General features: G+C 34.0%; 2 protein-coding genes across 2 annotated transcripts in view; one reads left to right on the forward strand and one right to left on the reverse strand.

Moving 5' to 3' along the window:
* The window catches only part of LOC132753444 (dynein axonemal assembly factor 9-like), a 103,626-nt gene that overhangs the window by 22,709 nt on the left and 59,775 nt on the right, over positions 1-21,142 (reverse strand). Inside the window, exons 13-14 of the mRNA XM_060743919.1 lie at positions 1,833-1,872; positions 1,101-1,185 (exon numbers count right to left, since the gene is read on the reverse strand). Coding sequence (XP_060599902.1) covers positions 1,101-1,185; positions 1,833-1,872 — 125 coding nt within the window. The remainder of the gene's footprint in view (positions 1-1,100; positions 1,186-1,832; positions 1,873-21,142) is intronic.
* LOC132753447 (uncharacterized) lies at positions 11,801-13,233 on the forward strand. Its single transcript, XM_060743927.1, has 3 exons — positions 11,801-11,926; positions 12,280-12,538; positions 12,751-13,233. The coding sequence occupies exons 1-3, from the start codon at positions 11,872-11,874 to the stop codon at positions 13,085-13,087; spliced, it is 651 nt and encodes a 216-aa protein (XP_060599910.1). The 5' UTR covers positions 11,801-11,871; the 3' UTR covers positions 13,088-13,233.

Consider the following 21,142-nt stretch of genomic DNA (forward strand, 5'->3'; position numbering starts at 1 on the left):
TTCCAGAAAATCAAATCGAAAATGATGTCAGAACGAGCAAAAAATGACAGACAACTAATAAGACCAGATATATTGAACAAGGAAATCGTGCATGGAATTGAGTCTGAGTAAATAGCAAATGTCATTGTTTGTAGTCGAAATAAAATCGTGAAACGTAGTGGACTAAACATTACAGAACCGAGCCTTTCATTGCTGATGGTGTAGGTGCTCATCTGATGCTTTATGAAATACATGTAGTACCCCATTAAATATGACCCTTCGACAAAAAAAGAAAAAAAATCCTAGATCTCTAAAAACCTTATTGAATTTGAAATCGGGGTAGTGTGAAAACTAATTGCTGAAAAAATCAAGAAGTTTAAAACTCATTGCATGAAAAATTATCTGGAGCTCTGGCTGATGATTTGAAAGTATGTTCAGCAGGAGATGTGTATGAACATATTAACAATATAAGACAATATGCTTTGTTTCATGGTCAAAATGACCTGTTGATAGTATTATGAGCGTAGATCACATTTGTACACAAATTTCTACTAAAAACAAAAACAAACACATATTGATGACTTTTTTTTAAAAAAGGCATAAATGTTATTATGAAACTGTAATACATACATAATATTGTACAGTTTTTTGTTTTTATAAAAAGATGTTATTATATCTATGACTTGTAATATAAAAAAGTCTCGAATTTTCCAGAATTCTATTGAGAGACCACTTTATTAAGAGACCACTTTTTGGCAGTCCCTTGAGTGGTCTCTTAATACAATGTCGACTGTATAAAATATCACCATAAAGAACTGTTCACTAATTAGGGGTGAAAATATGTAAGAGGTGAGATAGCTCAATTGGTATAGCCCAGGAACTGTATTATGCGGGGTCCAGGGTTCGAGATCCAGTCAGGCTGCACATTTTTCTAACATGCTTGTATTTAACCAATTGGGCTAGGTATCTGGACAACATTGTTTGTGTAGGCATTGTAACACTAAACATCATTAATCTTTGTTCTACATTTGCGTCTAATGATATTGGTTAAATTTGAAAATTTCTGACTGCCTTTTTTACATAAACTGTCAAAACAGCATTTATTTAATCATTTATTTTACCTGTTTAACACTCAATGAGTTACAGTAAGCTTGAATTCCAGTGAGTACAGCATCTATCATTGATCCGTACAGAAATGTCAACAGCCTAAAATACATATAATCTACAATAAATTTACAGTTTAGTTTAAACATATTCTTTTTAGATTGCTAAACAAGTTCTATCACTTTCAAGTCCGCTTCCTAAAACTAACCAGTACTGGTGTCATATGAGGAATCATAATTGTGACCCTAGTAGAGCTTGAACTCGTGATCCCTGAGTTGAGAGGCAGACACCTTAACCACTAGGCCACCACTCTCCTTTCATGTACCGTAAATGATATCACTAAAATATGGTTATATAGAATGTCAGTGCCCAGTAACACTAGAAAAACATTTAAGTAAAACATATATGACCATTTCAAGCTCATTTCTAAATGTTTTTACATAATTATTTTAGTCCTAAAATGTTGAATCAACTTTGTTCATAAACAGTTTAACGCCCAAATCATATCTCCCAAAAAGCAAATGACCTTATTTAATAGGAAGGATAAATAACATGCACAATACTGATCTGTATTTCAGAGTATAATCATGGTAATATTATATTACTGTGGAATTAAAGGTTCGAAGATCTTATCATAACAAAACCGTTCAATCTTGTTGCTTAAAAAGTGGTCATTTACATACAGAACATAACTATCCACTCTTCCCTCATGAATAGTAATGAATAGCTAAATGAGTATCTCCACTAACCTTAGATCTGCACTTGCTTCATAATCTTCTACTTTTGACTCTGAAATCATAAAAGAGGAAAATATAAAAGAGGAAAAGCTTGAAAATATACTCTAGCAGCAAGATGTAGCGGGGCTGAATCACGGCATAAGCAACACTGAATTTACCATGTTCCTGTGCAGACTGTCAAGCAGTTTACCTTCACTTTTTAGCAAGGACATGTAGCTTCTGTAAATGCAAGAGCAGAGGTTCAGTGCAAATGACCGTAGAAAGGACTTCATGATCAATCACAACAAAAGTGACCTGCAACATCCGGGAACCGAACCCAGGTCGCCCGATTCACAGTCCAACGCTCTACCTACAGAGCTAACCAAAAAGCTCACAGCAAGATGTAATGATATTTAAGCTTATTTGAATTATGCTGAACTTTTGTGATGGATTTACCCTGCTTTAAATTTGGAACAGTTCATTAAAAGTTAAAGGGATTTCATTATGAAATTTTATATAATGAGCTACCAAGGGTATAGAGTTAGCTCTGACTGTATGGATGTGCAGGCCTGCCTAGAACTATACTCATGGCAAATCCTGAGGTGCAAACAAATGTTTACCATTATTACTCTATAGTGCACTGCAGTAACCATTCACAATAGTGGAAATGTGATGCACTTGTCATGATGTATACAGTACAAAGTTGTACGAGGGTTATCCGAGCTCGGATAATCCGTAAACAAATGAGAGTTAGTTTGTAACTTTTGATTGAAAACAAGAATGTGTTTGTTAAACACAAATGCCCCCGGCTCAGATTCTTGTCAGTAGCAATATTTCAAAAAATGTTTACCCATTCACTCAGTTATGGACAGAAAAATTGCCAAAAAATTATAAACACAAGTTATATAGCTTGACAAAGTCATGGCATTTTGTAATTGTGAAAAATATAAGTTGCCAAGTCATTGCTCTGACTTGTGAAGTTGAAAAATATTCAACTTCATGCAAGTTATCTTCCTACCAAATATGAAATACATCTGTCATTAAATAAAGGCTGCATGTATGGGCAAAAGTGTAAAAATCTATTCTGAGCACTGGTGACCTTGACCAAACTGACCCCTAACTCTATCCAAAGAAAGAATACCATGTAAGTTATCTTCCTACCAAATATGAAATACATCAGTCAATAAATAACAGCTGTATGGGCAAAAGTGTAAAAATCTATTTTTAGCACTGGTGACCTTGACCCAAGGGCCAACTGACCCCTTACTCCATCCAAAGGAGGAATACCATGCAAGTTATCTTCCTACCAAATATGAAATACATCTGTCAATAAATAAAAGCTGTATGGGCAAAAGTGTAAAAATCTATTTTTAGCACAAGTGACCTTGACCCACTGATCCCTACCCCAATCAAAAGTATGAATACCATGCAAGTTATCTTCCTACCAAATATAAAATATATCTGTCACTTAATAAAGGCTGTATGAGCAAAAGTGTAAAAATCTATTTTAGCACTAGTGACCTTGACCCAACTGACCACCAACTCCATCAAATTTTATGTTTCTATCAATTATAAATAACATTTGTCTATAGAATAAGGTTAATACACTTGTAAAAATGTAAAAATCTATTTTTAACATTGGTGACCTTGACATTGGTAACATTGACCTTGACCCAAATGACCCCTTACTACACCCAAAGAAGGAGGACCTCCCTTGGCATCACTAAGACATCAACTAAAAAATAAAGGCTGTATGAGCAAAAATGTTTATATTTATTTTTTAAACCAGTGACCTTGACCTTGACCCTAGAGACCGCTTACTCCACAAAAAATTAGAGGACCATCAAAGATATCCACCTACTAAATATGAAAGATATCATTTAAGAAATTAAGCAATTAGGAGAAATTTAAGATAAATCCAACTTGCCGAAATAGGTTAACCAGACAATGCCCTATTTTCAAAGAGAAAAAAGGGAAATAACTGGGAAATATGGATGACACAGTTATATAACTTGGCAATATCATGTACTTTGTATTGATAAGTAAGTGCGGAAATTATAAAGCCATTAGTATAGATAGAACTTAAGATATTTCCAACTTGCCGTTTTAGGTTAACCATTATTCATTTTTTAAGTGCTGAAAAGGGCCATAACTTGGTGCAAATGGAAGCCATAGTTATGTAACTTGCTCAGATCATATACTTTGTATGGATTAGTAAGTGTGTAAATTATGAAGTCATTGGTACAGGTAGAACTTAAGAAAAATCCAACTTGCCGTTCTAGGTTAACCTCGTACGGACGGACAGACGTCCGTTCTAACAGGAGGGTAATTATGTGGCTACTCTATTGTTCTCTCTATTGTTCTTTTTAGCCACACAAAAGAAAATAGCCACATAAAAGCATTACGGAATGAATGACATCAAAGAGAAAGAACAGTTACCTATAGTCCCTCTAGCCACATAATTACTGTCCTGTGAGTGCTGATGAACAAACGGATGGTTCAATTACTATATGCCCGGGGGCATAAAAACATAAAGCCACAAAACTTGACATGTAATGTAATTAACTCTGCAGGTAAGCACACAAGTCATTTAAATAAGCATCGGAAGATAGGAGTCAACCATAAAATCCACAGGACATTATATTGAGGGACTATGAAGAGATTTTCTAACAATTGTAATTTTTAAAATAATAAGTAAAGTAGGTGAGGAACACACGTACAACACCAGGTCAAGTTTTAAAAGTTTTAATTGGCTACTAGTTTCGAGTAATACAATACTCTTCATCAGGCTTGTAATTTTTATGTAATAACGGTAAGTAACTCTCATTCATTTCTGGATGGCTCTTGTAACTGTAAAAGTTTGATAGTTCCTTGATATTAGATTGGAAACCCCTCATTTGCAGAGTTCTGAAGTATCTATAGTCAGGGTGTTAAAGGAGTCTGGACAGAAATAATAGATGCAAGCTAATGGATGAGAATAACCCTCATATCTATATATATTTTCGCAATGAATATATAAATATATGAATCAATTATTGTATAGATTTCTTCAAAAGTGACATCCTCACATTAAACAATTTGTATATATCTATTACCAAACTACTTAAATGTCTATCTACATTAGCCTAAGTAATTTTCTTAAAATTCTAATGCAAATACATTAACACCATACAAAATATATGAGCCGCGTCACGACAAAACCAACATAATGGGTTTTCAACCAGCATGGATCCAGACCAGCCTGCGTATCCGCTCAGTCTGATCAGGATCCATGCTGTTTGCTATCAGTTTCTCTACTTGAAATAGAGTTGGTAAGCGAACAGCATGGATCCTGATCAGACTGCGTGGATGCGCAGGCTGGTCTTGATCCATGCTGGTCGCAAACCCATTATGTTGGTTTTGTCGTGACACAGCTCAATTTAATCTCCAAGAAAATGAGAGCCTATTCCCTACTGATCATATACCACCATTAAAGATATGACTCCTGGACATTGTCATAACACAAGCTAAATGTAGCCTTGAGTATTACAGACATTTAGTTAATCAATACTATAACACTTTTAAGGTAATAAAGCATTTATCTGATTTCCAGGGAAAGAGAGTAAATATAAGTCTATAAATTATTATCATAAATTCTGCGGTAATCTTAACACTGACTGATTACAAATATCAATGATGTATGATATATTGGAAGTCTTACTTTTCTATGCTTCAGTTCAGTTTAGTTTATACAAATATTTTAGTTTGTGTTGGAAGCTCATAATAAGCTTATTGAAACACTTTTTAATCCATTCCTGGAACCAACCAGTACTAAGCAATGAGTGTAAAGTTTTTTGCTCAAGGAAACCAGGGCCTTGCCCTGACAGGGTTTAAACCCATGGGGCCAGCAATCTTAAGATTACTTGTCCAACAAGCGTTAACCATTAGGCCATGCCACCCAGTTCTTAGGTTTTCATGTTTCATGAATATATATAATTATGTGCATACAATTATGATGTGTAATGTTTATAAATGCCAACTGCATTGTTGTTGTTTTTTTTGTTGTGGTTTTTCCCTGACAATTTTTTGTCATCATTACTATGAAATATTTCTACTACCTCTATCAACTGCATAGTTTTATACATGTAGTTTTGACTGGGCAGTGAGCACAAGCTTCCGTAATTACTATTGGTTTTACATAAATTGTCATAATTTCTGGACATTTTACTAATTAGTACAAATTATTATTTTTTTCAAATCTGTGTCAATTATTGATCAACAGAAAAATAACTATGTTACTAAGGCTGCATGGATAAAGCTGACGACCATTTACCTGCATTTATTTAAAAAATCATATCTTTAGGAACTGTTTCCCTCAAAAGAATTAAGGCATGATAAAATACATTAAGTCTCAATGGCTCCTGTCAATTAGATAGTACATTATGGCATTAAAAGAAACTGTTTCTCCATTACTCACCATGAGCAAGAAGTGTTTATCATACTTTCTCTATGAGCGGTCGACCAGAACCATTCCTGGTCACCAGATGACCATCATCTGTATTGATTATCAATACAACAATGTTCAAATCATCTGGCCAGTTTATCAATTATAACCGATTTTATTTCTTTAAGTGTTACACTGAGTCACACAGAGCTGGTAATGTATGACTGGACACATTTCGATAACTGAAACATCCAGGAAATTTTCCTACATCATATGCTGGAGATATGATTAACTTCTACTGAAACAGCATCATAATTTTATCATTTTTTAAAATAATAAAGACTAACTTATATTGACAAAGTAAAAATTTCAAAATTTTACCATTTGCTGACACTGAAAAAGCTTAAGGATGGACTAAATTGATTTATAATGACAATTTTCATTTATTTAGCAGACAACCAAGGATGATTTTATTGCAAATTGTAGATTTTTTAGCAGCAAATAAAACTAAAGACTTGATAATACTAAAGAAAACTACGATTTATTTCATGTCTGTAAAATTGGCTGTTACTATAATTTCCAATTATTCTGATAATTATCCCTGCAAGCATAACGGAATCACTATTATGAAAGAAACCTCATAAATATTGTTGCAAAATGTGCTGGGAAAAACGGACCGACTGTGTTCAATTTTCCAAATCAGCTTCTGGGAAAGAGTTGGGCAGACCGTAGAGTGCCAGACAATTACTGCTTTAACAGAATTACTCCAAATGTCAGAGCTATAACTGTGTAATATTTTCCGGTATTAATTAACTCCTCAAAATTGCATAACAAAATGAAAATTGGTTCATATTTACTGAGAGTTAATTCTGTAAAGTGATCTATTATTAAGCTTTCATAGCCAGTAATTTTTTACTTCCAAGGATAGCAATTATACTCTGTTTACCATAATTAGTGGTCGGTAATTTGAGGGTATCTGAAGAGAACATTACCCACTTAAAATGGACAAGAAGTAATCTATATGCATTAGGTCTGCATTACTATACATGACATTATTCTAACAAATGAGATTTTGTAAATAGTACTACATTATACAATAACTTTAAACAAGCCAGATTGAAATGGAACAGAAATCAAAATACATGTATGTTATGCCAGTAGGTGACTTTATGATTTCTTGTGTCTTCTGCAACACATGATATTGTACATTCCTGTATTGCTTTTTAATTTCAACATTGTGCATACCAATGCATTAAATCTCGGTTTAGTTTAGTATTGTCATTATCAGTGCATGCAAACAAAGTTGGTTTTTCTTTGTCATAATAAACAATAATCTTGAAAGTTAATCTGCTATCAGTTATCAAGGTAATGAAAGCCGTAATTTCTATAACATTCAATGTCAACAAATAGCAGAAATGATGAAGAAGAACACTTCTAACACCAGGTTTAACTTTAACAGATATAACCCCCTACATGCTAAATATTCTAAACTGGCTCGTCATTTCATGTTGGAATAAAAAAAAACATTCATCATTTTTTTTCGATAAAATTTCAAAATGAGTACTGACTGACTGAACAGCAAACAAAGCAGACCATGATCATCTTGGTCTGTCTGGCATGGGTAGATTCATCTGCTTCCAGTAGTATGAGGGTTAGTCAACATACCAGTGTTGGTGATATTATCACTTTCAAGATACATTAAAGTACTAAGTCAAAGCTAAAATAAATACAGTCTATGAAAATTCGTATCATGGAATAAGAAAATAAATATAATTAAATTTTAAAATCTAAAAAAGATATGAAACATAAATCAACATCTGAGACATGAGTATATAATTATATACATTGAGCCTGGACTGCATAAAATCTTAAAATGGCTTATTCACTATTTAGACCAATTGACTATTAATTAAGACTATTTTTAGTCAATCCTGTCAGTGGTCTTAATAGAGAGAATTTTCAGTAAAGAAATTCAAAGACAAAATAGTTAGCTCAATGTCAAGTATATAACAATTAATCACTTATGGTAATTTACAAAACATACGATCCAAATTAACCTCAATTTCTGCAATTATGTTCTCATACTATAAAATCATATTCAAATTTTCACTTAAAAACATGCAATTCACATAATGCTATTGCTTTGAAGAGGCAGTCTCTAGATGGCAAAATATTTCACAGAAGATCTCACATGGATTGAATTGTTTATACCAAAATACCAAGCCATGGAAAACGATTTTTTAAACCCATTAGTTTATGATGGTATTTATGTAAAATACACCTACTCCCATGGGTATGACAGGAACTATAGGGGGAGCTAGTGTTCTAGAGCATTACTAATGTCACAAAAAGCTTTCTAATGTCATAAACACCCAGTCAATCTCCCAGGGGGATCAATCTTTCCATCATTATACCGCACAGCTCACAGTCTAATGTAATACTGAGGCTAATCATATCTCCTTTCAGTTATATCAAAAATATGAAATGAGCACCATCACATTTTGTGCTATATAAACTACAGCTTCTGTCATTCTATATCAAGTCATTGCTAATCTCCCAAAACAAATAATTTATAATATTGTTTAATGTAAATGTCTCTAGTTCTGACATAAACTAAGTGGATAACTGAGCTTTATACACCCATTTCAGTGTCTTATTTCCTTAAACAAATTGTATGACATTCCCTATAGTAACATATATCCATGTTCAAAGACAAATATCACTACATTATTTAAAGCATACATTACTCTGTCAAAACAATTTCTGTGAAAACTAGAAATGTGTCCATAGGACACGGATGCCCCCACACGCCACTGTTCTGTCAATCTTATGACTCTTAAGGTCAAATATTTTTTGGACTACATGTGCCACAAGTTGAAAACTAAAAATCAACAAAGGGCCATAATTCTGTTAAATTTGGTCGCAGCAGAAATTCCTTCCTTAACTACCATCTACACATTAAGGTTGTTAATCCCTGGAAGTTTAAGCAAAATCTGCCATCCGGTTTAAGAGGAGTTGCGTTCACAAAATTTCTACATAGTATATAATGAAAAAATCAACAAAGGGCCATGATTCAGTTAAATTTGGTTGCAGCAAAAATTCCTTCCTTTACTACCATCTACACATTAAGGTTGTTCATCCCTGGAAGTTTAAGCAAAATCTGCTATCCGGTTTAAGAGGAGTTGCGTTCACAAAATTTCTACATAGTATATAGTGAAAAAATCAACAAAGGGCCATAATTCTGTAAAATTTGGTCGCAGCAAAAATTCCTTCCTTTACTACCATCTACACCTTAAGGTTGTTCATCCCTGGAAGTTTAAGCAAAATCTGCCATCCCGTTTAAGAGGAGCTGCGTTCACAAAATTTCTACATAGTATATAGTGAAAAATCAACAAAGGGCCATAATTCTGTTAAATTTGGTCGCAGTAAAAATTCCTTCCTTTACTACCATCTACACATTAAGGTTGTTCATCCCTGGAAGTTTAAGCAAAATCTGCCATCCGGTTTAAGAGGAGTTGCATTCACAAAATTTCTACATAGTATATAGTGAAAAAATCAACAAAGGGCCATAATTCTGTAAAATTTGGTCGCAGCGAAAATTCCTTCCTTTACTACCATCTGCACCTTAAGGTTGTTCATCCCTGTAAGTTTAAGCAAAATCTGCCATCCGGTTCAAGAGGAGTTGCGTTCACAAAATTTCTACATAGTATATAGTGAAAAAATCAACAAAGGGCCATAATTCTGTTAAATTTGGTCTCAGCAAAAATTCCTTCCTTTACTACCATCTACACATTAAGGTTGTTTATCCCTGTAAGTTTAAGCAAAATCTGCCATCCGGTTTAAGAGGAGATGCGTTCACAAAATTTCTACATAGTATCTAGTGAAAAAATCAACAAAGGACCATAATTCTGTTAAATTTGGTCGCAGCAAAAATTCCTTCCTTTACTTCCATCTACACATTAAGGTTGTTCATCCCTGGAAGTTTAAGCAAAATCTGCCATCCGGTTTAAGAGGAGTTGCGTTCACAAGATTTCGGGACGTACGGACGGACGGACTGACGGACGGACGGACAAGTGCAACGCTATATGCTCCCACATTGTGGAGGCATAAAAATCAAACCTAAAGCTTAATGATTGTTTCCATGCCAAAAAATATGAAGGAAATATTTAAAAAATGGGTCAAAGACAGAAAAGGCCGGGTTGCATTTGTATATCAAATATCATGAGGCTGTGATGTTACAAAAAATGTTTACCATTGACCATTAATGTTGAAAATTTAACTAAGTCGATAAACAGGAAGTGGATCAGCGACAGACCTGAAATCGAATTGATAACGATAGCCGGAGACGAACAACGGATCGATTTTTGGGGGGTTATCTCAAACTATTTATTACTCTATTAAATAATTACACAGTAAGTCCTATAACCTTCTTACGACTGGTAGGGTAAGTACAAATATATACAATTTTTGGAAGAACATTCCTTTTGTGTCTCCATACACTTGAAATTGATCTGTAACGTTTAATTTCAGCAATAGCGTGTTCAACACATACACGGTATTTTACTATTATTCTGTTAAGTTTTAGGCACTTTCTCCGTTGACGCTCTTGTTTTCGGCGTATTTGAGCTGACGTGTATGGTGTCATAATATAGTCATTATTCGGATAGATTTTATCTGCAAGTAAAACGCACTCTTCCGGAAATGGTAAAGCCGTGCCGATCTGAGGTAACATATGGTACTGCTGGGCATCGTTTTGGTGACCAAGAAACCCACTTTGAATATATCTTATGGTACCATGACAATCTACTATTATTTGTGAATGAATTGCATGGTACTGACGATGTCCCGAATAAAACTGTTCCTGTGGTTCATTCATAGGCCTATTAATTTCATGAGAAGTTCCATCAATAGCTCCTACGGCTATTGGAATTCTATTCCAAGTTCCGCTCATAGATAACCACTCACGGTCCAGTGGCCAAACGACGAATGTTTTTAGTCGTAAATAGAAAATTGGGATAAGCAACCTTATTTCCATTGTCACACTTGGCACTGATATGTTGAACAATGATGACAGCATCATAAATGTCGGGTATGTTCGAAACCACATAAGCACAAGAAGAACTCTGTTTCTTGCAGAAAGTTTATGAGGCCTGTATGATGAAATACGAAGAGTATGTAACAAATCTAAAAATGTCTCAGGAGTTTCCCCGGTCACTTGGAAGAACTGGTATCGATGGGAAGAGATTAAAGAAAACACATTTCTGCCACAATAAAGGTCTTCAACGATTCCAAAAAGTCTATGCCTTATATTAAGTATCGGGTTAGGCGGCGGTCGAATGAGTTCTAAAATCATGCAAATGAGTCCGAAATAATTGGTGATGTCTGGGGGAGACTTAACCAAAGCTGGTAAAATGTAACTTATTGTTCTGATTGAGTCAATGTCCATTGTTCCCTAGAATAAGAGAAAAACCTCCCTTCAATATATTTTTACATTTATTTTCATTTGAAATAATTGAAATATTAGTGTGAAACAAGTATAAATGTTCATCATAAATTATTATTATCTTTTTGTACTGTTATATTGTACAATTTATCAGTCATATATAGCAAAAATTCCAGCACGGAATTCACGTGGGTTATGTTACACAAATGTTTGTCGATAATATATATATCAAAAGTAAAATGGAAGGTGGAAGTAATGTTGGTAAGTACTGCCTTTTATTGTATTTAATTTATTTAACATTTCTTTATATTTTAAATAATTTATATAAAAACACATACCTATATTATTTATGGTACTTCGTTGTAAATCGTTAGTGTTGAAATTACAAAGAGAATTCAACGGATGGTTACATGTATAAATTCACGCCTGAAATAATTTAAGGCCATATACTAGTATATTATATGTTTTCTAGTTTCTTTGCTGCGTGTGTGTGACTGCTTTCCTTTTTATTTTTGTTCATTTTGTTCAGAGAGAGAAATCATTTATTGTGATTCATCAAATAGTGTTATTTATTCTAATAATTTAAAAGAAAAAAAAATGATTTTTTTCTCTAGGCACACTTCTTCAAAGACGTAGAAAGCCCGTAAAAATTGGCAAGGAGGAAACTCTTTTGATTTTGAGGGCTTATTGTTCACATCCTACAAATTGGTCTGATGTCCTAGATGAAGTGCGACAGAATCTTGATCAATTACCCGAAGATGCAAGAGCTCTTTACCATAGTGGCAATCTTAGACAGCTCAGAGATAGAATGTCGGGAAAACTGTCCAAAATAACGAAGATGAGAGTGGAAAGCATTCAAGATTCAGACATACGGTACGATTTTTGAATAAGCTAACCCCCCCCCCCCACCCGTAAATAATAAAAAAATCAACAACAACATTAAAGCTGTAATTTTCAAAATTTAATTCATATTTTGCTTCTTATAGCGTTTTACACTTCTACTTTAAATCAGTAAGTTACTGTTATCTAACATGCGATTTAAACATCTTTAAATATAATATTTTCTCGTTTCGGTTATCTTTTAGAGGCGTAGCAATGCAGATAGATGCTATGGAGCGCCGTCTTCAGAATACAGGGGTTGACACGAGACAAAACGAGGCCAGTCAAATAGAAAGCCAGACAAACCAGGAAAATCAGCCAGGAACATCAGCTGATTTGAGGGAAAGCATTGCAAATGCACTTTCATCGTCGCAAGAAGAAGATCCTACGCCGCCAAGCACACAGAGACGGAGAAGAAGAAAGAGGCCGCTGGCCGACATTATTCGTGAAAATCAGTTGTTATACAACGACTTTATAAAGAACAAAGTCTCAAGATTGCTCCGTCAGCTTGGTGTCGAGACATCTTCGGATGACTCAAACTAGTTTTTCAAAAAGTACTTGTGAACGCTTTTTTGTAAAAGAAATAAATACAATCATTAAATTTTGCTTGGCCTTCTGTTTTCTTTAAAAAAATCATTTTGAAACGCCCCCTTAGAAATAGCCGTCTCCGTCTTCGTTTGTCGGCATCGGCTCAAGCTAAAAATCTCTGATAAGAAGTTGCTGAGAAAACTGTTACGAAAATTTCCTACCATTGACCATTAATGTTGAAAATTTAACTAAGTCGATAAACAGGAAGTGGATGAGCGACAGACCTGAAATCGAATCCCACGGTATGGGACCATGTGTTGATGCTGTATGCCAAATATCAAGAGGCTGTGATAAGTAGTTGCTGAGAAAACTGTTACGAAAATTTCCTACCATTGACCATTAATGTTGAAAATTTAACTAAGTCGATAAACAGGAAGTGGATGAGCGACAGACCTGAAATCGAATCCCACGGTATGGGACCATGTGTTGATGCTGTATGCCAAATATCAAGAGGCTGTGATAAGTAGTTGCTGAGAAAACTGTTACGAAAATTTCCTACCATTGACCATTAATGTTGAAAATTTAACTAAGTCGATAAACAGGAAGTGGATGAGCGACAGACCTGAAATCAAATCCCACGGTATGGGACCATGTGTTGATGCTGTATGCCAAATATCAAGAGGCTGTGATAAGTAGTTGCTGAGAAAACTGTTACGAAAGTTTTTCCCCGCCCGCGCCGCCCACCCGCCGCCCGACATTCACCATACTATAACCCGGGTTTGCACCAGTGCAACCCGGCCAATAATGTAGAGATGTTTGTCTTGAAGTGACATTCATTGATGGCATCGCCTTAAAGTGCCATAGCTGCCACATTTGACCACCAGAGAGGAAACCAGTATGGCAACAAGCTTAAACAGACAATTACAAGGGCAAGTTTACCATATAATGAAGGTTCCTTACAACACATGTCCATTAACCCTTTCCCACATGAGCATATTGTGAAAAATGGCCGTTTTCAGTGAAAAGCCTCCTGTTACAAGTTCAAACTGCTATGAAACTATGAAAAATGCTTCAATACTAATCAAACTTGGCACAAATGTTGACTGGACCATTGCCTTTGTAAGGACATGCTCAGTCTTAAATTTCCTGTTACCATGGCAACGAGGGGACATCTCAAAATTGCCAAAATCGATTTTTTCCATCAAAATTTATTTCAAAGTGCTGCAACTTCTTAAGGGATTGAGATAGAGTCAAAGGCTTTTCAGCGTTGGTTACACGTTACCTTAAATCTACAAATTAAAGATTTTATTTTTAACTTGATGTCAAAGTCTCTTATCTGGGGGTTGAACCACAGCAGTGAAATCTTCAATTCATGTATTGCACTTTAGAAAAACTTCAAGTACGAAGTTCAATAAGCAAAGAATATGCACTTTTATACATCATCATTATTTAATAATTTCTATAATTAAATAATACTATTAAAGTGAAGAAGAATAATTACGGTCTATGTTGATTTTTGTTCAATTTTTTCGATATTAGAGACTACAATTTACCTATTCAAGTCTTACATAGTTTAATAATGAAATAGAAGAAAAAACATCTATATAACTACAAAATGTATAATAGTACAAAGGATGGTCAAAATGTCAGTCAAGATATTGGAAAGCATAAAGCAAAGATAATTGTATAAAATGTCACTTATATTGTTCCTAAGAGGTCAAATCTACATAAAAACAGTCCAACCATATGTTATTTATTTAGAAATGACTGTACCCAAGGCAACAATTACTAATTCTTTTGAGGCATCTTAAGAAGCTTTCAGGTACATTTGTTCTTCAAATTACTTTCATACAAAAGTTCTGTTTTCTTGAAACATTCAACATGCAAGAACAACTAAGATACAAGGTCAAATCAGTGTTATCTTTTCCTATTAGTTTAGTATATTTAAAGCATACACAATATATTTATGATAGGTTGATAATGGAATTGATATTAATCACTTCTCCTAAATTTGTTGCTATATGTATTCAGTATTTGTGTTGGTTTATACAGAATTTATTTTAGCTCGATTGTGTAGGAAGCTATAAACTTATAGACACACTTTCAAATTCGTTCCTGGAACCAACCAGTACTGAGCAATGAGTGTAAAGTTTCTTGCTCAAGGAACAAGGGCTGGACCCATGTGGCTAGCTATCATTAGATAACTAGTACGACACGTTAACCACTAGGCCATGCCGCCACTCAATTGTTTTATATAAGTATGAATTTGTGTTATATGAGCTGTGGCACACTTAGGGTATTTGCTTGGCCTAACAGCCACCAGACCACAGTCACCTTTTAAATAGACACTTGTCCAACAAAAAGAAAACAATTTTTTTTCCTTAATAGAAAACAGCTGTGAGCATGAGCAAACCAAGATATTGCTAACCACATTTAAGAAGTCTTCAAGCTAGCAGTTTATTGAATTAACTGTTATTGAGATATTCCTAAGGGTATGTCCTCATCTTGTAATTGTCGAACCATGTGTTGGGTCTATGAAAAATATTTACCAAGACAATGTTCAAAAATATTATTATTATCAGATAGGCGACAGATGGCAGTTTACTTCATACAATTTAAGTATCTAAAACTGGGATGTTATAAATATTAACAAATGCCCTAAAGATGTAAATTACCAATTTTCTTGACTATAGGAAAATCATTGTCATCCTAAGCACTTAATTTACCTTAAAAACTATGAACATTTAAAAGACAATTATCATTCAGGCCCCTGGGGGTTGACGTAAGTCTTTCTTTATTTCAAATTAAGTTATTACAGTTTTGAAGTCAACCCATGCCCTGAATATCTTACATTTGTTACAAGTATAGAGACTGATAAGAAAAGTAGTCTACACACCTTTGCAGTCTGACCAGACTCTTTGAATGCACTATTATAGTCTGCTCTTGAACATAATTATATCTGTCTTTTTCTAATTATCAGATAAGTCGATTGCAATACCAATTTCACCACAACACATTTGTTTAAACAACACAGCACATGTCAATGTTTGGGGTTAAATCTATTGTTATTCAAATAAAAGGTCAGAGCAGGGATCTAATGAATGAAAAGTCAATGAAGAAGAATTATCATCAATCCTTATTCTTTACATGTTTGCAGAAAAAAAGAAATCTTTTTGGCTAATTAAGGCAAGCAAAAGGTGACTAATAACCGTCTTTTTTAAATGCAATCTTTCAACAAAAGACCTTATTCTTTTCACTTCCAAAGAAATTGACCTTTATTACTTATATCATGATAGCTTGATGAACTGTAGGTTAATAAATACAACATATAGTAAAAAGTCTGGTTTTTCAAACACACACCTACCAACAGGCTTTTCTTTCATATGATAAAACTGAATATCCTGAATTTCCCCTGTCCCTATTTTCCATATAATCTTCCAAGAATAAGTTCTGAACACTTACTCTAAAAGCAAATTATTTGTTACAACTTCATTTAGAGAATAAAGTTATCATCTATCTAATAAAGTAATCTAATTTGTCCTGTAAATAGAGTTACAGTAATTGAACCAGTTCACACAACACAATAAATGTTCCAGTACATTTTTTCTAATATTGTGAGTCTAGACCAACAAATTTATTTTTGAAGACAACTCTACTGACAAAACTGATCCAAATCAACAAGTTGACAATTGATCAAATACCTAACACTTTTAACAATGAATTTATCCTGTGACAATGTTTTACTTAAAAAGACCAACAGTACAAAGACAGATAGGCCTGGCTGTATTATCCGGCATTAATTTGTCGAGGCAACCAGTACAAAGACAGATAGGTCTGCTTGCCTATTCAGCATTAATTTGTTCAAATGACAAGTACAAAGACAGATAGGTCTGCTTGCCCGTTCAGCATTAACTTGTTCACATGACAAGTACAAAGACAGATAGGTCTGCTTGCCCATTTAGCATTAACTTGTTCACATGACAAGTACAAAGACAGATAGGTAGGCTTGCCCATTCAGCATTAACTTGTTCACATGACAAGTACAAAGACAGATAGGTCTGCTTGCCCATTCAGCATTAACTTGTTCACATGACAAGTACAAAGACAGATAGGTCTGCTTGCCCATTCAGCATTAATTTGTTCACATGACAAGTACAAAGACAGATAGGTAGGCTTGCCCATTCAGCATTAACTTGTTCACATGACAAGTACAAAGACAGATAGGTCTGCTTGCCCATTTAGCATTAACTTGTTCACATGACAAGTACAAAGACAGATAGGTCTGCTTGCCCATTCAGCATTAACTTGTTCACATGACAAGTGCAAAGACAGATAGGTAGGCTTGCCTTGATTTGCATTAAAAAACATATAATTATAGGCCTTGTTCCTTCTTTTTCTCAAATTTATTTCATCATGCCCAAAAACCTCAGTGGAGTCCCTTTAATTATGCAGGTCTACCCTAAGTTAATGCTTTTTGTCTTAAATTGACCTGTCCAGCTTCCATTTTTGGTGTAGTCCATTATGAATTTTTGAGATATGAAGATGAAAATGCAAAGTTGGTCAGCCAGCACTATAGAACCTGGCACAGATGAACAGGCTGGTTTGGATCTATACTGGTGGCAAAGGTCAATCACTTTAGATTTGAGCAAGGTGTTGGTTGAAAATAACGGAAGTCTTGAGTGTGTGTAATGTATTTTAGTTCATGATCTTTCTATCATTTATTTTTCAAGACAGAATTTTTTTCTGAGAGAAAATATGAAATAATTGCTATAATTATATTAGGCCATCTGCGTTCTGTTCAATAAATGGAAGGAATACTGTCATCTAGATCAGACACTGTCTACAAGGGTTCAATGAAAAAAGCCTTGACTAAGACATGTATTTTGGTATAATTTATTGATTGATAACAGTAAGCAGTCTCTCACTAGAATTACAATATCAAAACATATTAAGTACTGTACTTAATCACTTTTGCTGCAACTTTTTTACTTAATACTTTTGGACAAATTTTCCCGTTTTATCATCGTTTGAAATAACAAAAAAAAAAGGAATGTATAATAAAGATTTTAAAATTTGTTTGCATTTCTCAGTCATTTATGTCACGTGGCAACTTTCTAGCTTTAACAGCAAAAAGGAAAACAACATGACTGTGACCCTCTTTAGTTTGCGTGGGACATCAAGTAAAAATGCAATCAGTACCAAAAAAATCAGCTTGATGAGTATGTTTTGAAAATTCTCAGCGTACATGTGTATGGGAGGTGCGTGGGTAGGAGGACTCTGAATTAGCGGTGAGAGACAAATGACCATATTAAGACTCAATGTCCAAAATCAATTGTCACATAGATATTTCACCACTCCCAAGGATTGAACCAGCTACCCTTGGATTATTTATCTGATGCCCTTCCTATTGAACTAAGTAGGCTGACTTTACTTATGAAGTAAAAATGAAAAATTTTCACCAGGGCAGAAATATTTATATACAATGCATTTGAACATTATCATATTATTAGTATGTGACAAAATATTTTTCCTAAACAAGATTTTGTATGCCTGCAGATTTTCTAAGTAAAAGAATTTCTTGTAAATTAACACTTTGCTAATGTCTTATAATTACTTATATGTCTTATGATAACTTGTACTGCTTCTTATTAATTTTGTACGGCATTTCCCTAATGTGTTAGTTCTTTAGAATTACATTAAAGGGACTCAACTGATGTTTTTTGACAGACTGGAAATGTTTTTTTTGAGAATTGTGTACCATTAAATGTAGATGTAGACCAAAAGTTCAGATAATTTCCTCTCTCTGTTTTTCTAGAATAATTATTTTATTTTGCAAAGTGATCAAAACAATGAAACGTGTTGAGGCACTTTTCAGTCAAAATGGACTAAAAAATTCCTTCAAAAATCTGAAATTTGAACATATTTCTTCCTTCTCTTTTGCAGATTTTTCTATTATAAGTACATCATTAATTTGATCTTTGCAAAACATTCAAATTTTATGTTTTCAGTCTTTTTGCTGTCAGTGGAGTTCCTTTAATGAAGTAAAATTTGAAAGAAAAAAAATATAGAAATCCATACAAATTCATTCTAATCATTAACTTTTATAAATATTTTCCAATGCAATGCTTTCTGGAGATGTGTCTTTATTACCAAGCCATTACCATAATTATTGTTCATTGAAATTCAATTTATGGATATAAAGTGTAATCAGTACAGCTGGTCAAACATCAACTAGTGCACATAGAAGAGTATTTTTTAATTACAAAAATGTATAATATTTATAAATACAAATGAGCCGCATCATGACAAAACCAACTTAGTGCGTTTGCGACCAGCATGGATCCAGACCAGCCTGCGCATCTGCGCAGTCTGGTCTGGATCCATGCTGTTCGCTATCAGTTTCTCTACTTATTATAGGGTTGGTAAGCGAACAGCATGGATCCTGTACAGACTGTGCTGATGCGCAGGCTGGTCTGAATCCATGCTGGTCGCAAACGCACTATGTTGGTTTTGTTGTGACATGACTCAAATGTACAGTACAGACTGGAATATCATTCTGATCCTGCAAGAATTTTCTATATTAAATTTCTTAAAAAAAAAAACATGATTTTACAATAATTTGAAGAGTAGGTATGAAATCAATCCACTGGGCTTGAACACAGAAAAGTTTAAAGAATGTATTTCTTTATTTTTCAACATTTACTTTCTCTACTTATTTTCAGGAGATATTCTTAAAAAGGAATAGATGTACTGTTGGAAAGATTGATAGCTGCTGTCTCACAATGCTGTTCAACAGTGGTTATAAATGCTTCAATAAATTCTAGATACAAAACAATCCTATACGCTGTGCATTTTTATATTATTAACTCTATAAATTCTGGAAAATAATTCAATCTAGTTTTCTTTCTAGCGTGAACACAGTCAAATGCTTTCTTTTAATTAATATACAATGTATCTGGTGTAGAAATACTTTGAATTTTTAATGATTGCAGTGATTTCTGACTTTTTTTCTGGTAAAGATAACTAAATTACATATAAATCCCAAGTTGCAATTGAAATTTATCATGTTGATTAAGTGTATGGTGAATATAGGCTGTGTTAAATTCTTGTAAAACAAGAATTACAGACAGGACAGAGGGCTGACAAGTTTCAATGCAGGACAAGGAATTTCAGAAACAGAAATAATTCAGAGCCATTATTTTCAAAAACTAAAGGACTTTCTGGGTTATGCCATGGTACAAATATATATAACAAGACTCCATGCCATCAGAATTTTAAGAAAGAAATGAGCCGTGTCATGACAAAACCAACATAATGGGTTTGCGACCAGCATGGATCCAGACCAGCCTGCTCATCCGCGCAGTCTGATCAGGATCCATGCTGTTTGTTATCAGTTTCTCTACTTGTAATAGAGTTGGTAAGCGAACAGCATGGATCCTGATCAGACTATGTAGCTCAAATGTTCAAAGCATTTTCAATTTAAAATAAGATTTGACAAATTTTGATTACTTTGCCTTCAGATTTGAATACACTTGGTTAGGTTATTCTAGACATTAAAATGCTATAAGTACCTAAGACCTGGTGGTATCAGAGAAGAAGATTTTTATAATGATTTCATTTAATAAAAACAAAAACAAAATCCCTTTTAAGACCTTTTTTGACTTCAAGTGACCCAGATATACAATGATCAGGGACTATCTTGAGTATATGAAAAAGCATTAAGAAAAACAAACAAACAAACAATCGTTTAAAAATATAAAAGCTACCAACATGCCAGCTAATATTGTCATATTGCAGAACTGCACTGTCATTTTACATGAACAGAAGTGTGGATATTTAAACACAAATCTTCCCTCCAATTTTCACTAACCACTATATTGACAGAAAGGAGATACAAATCAACACCAAAACACTTTCATTTGGCAGACATGCTGAAATCTCATTTAAACATTGAAACTGCTCTTGCAGTCCGCCTGTAGAACTGTTGCAGTTGCAACAATTTGATACATAGATCTTAATGATTTCATGGGATTTGAAAGAAAATAAATGGTTTTCCAATAAATCTGATGG

Source organism: Ruditapes philippinarum, unplaced genomic scaffold (assembly GCF_026571515.1).
Source record: "Ruditapes philippinarum isolate M1 unplaced genomic scaffold, ASM2657151v2 ctg4252_1_1_1_1, whole genome shotgun sequence".
NCBI classification, from domain to species: domain Eukaryota; kingdom Metazoa; phylum Mollusca; class Bivalvia; order Venerida; family Veneridae; genus Ruditapes; species Ruditapes philippinarum.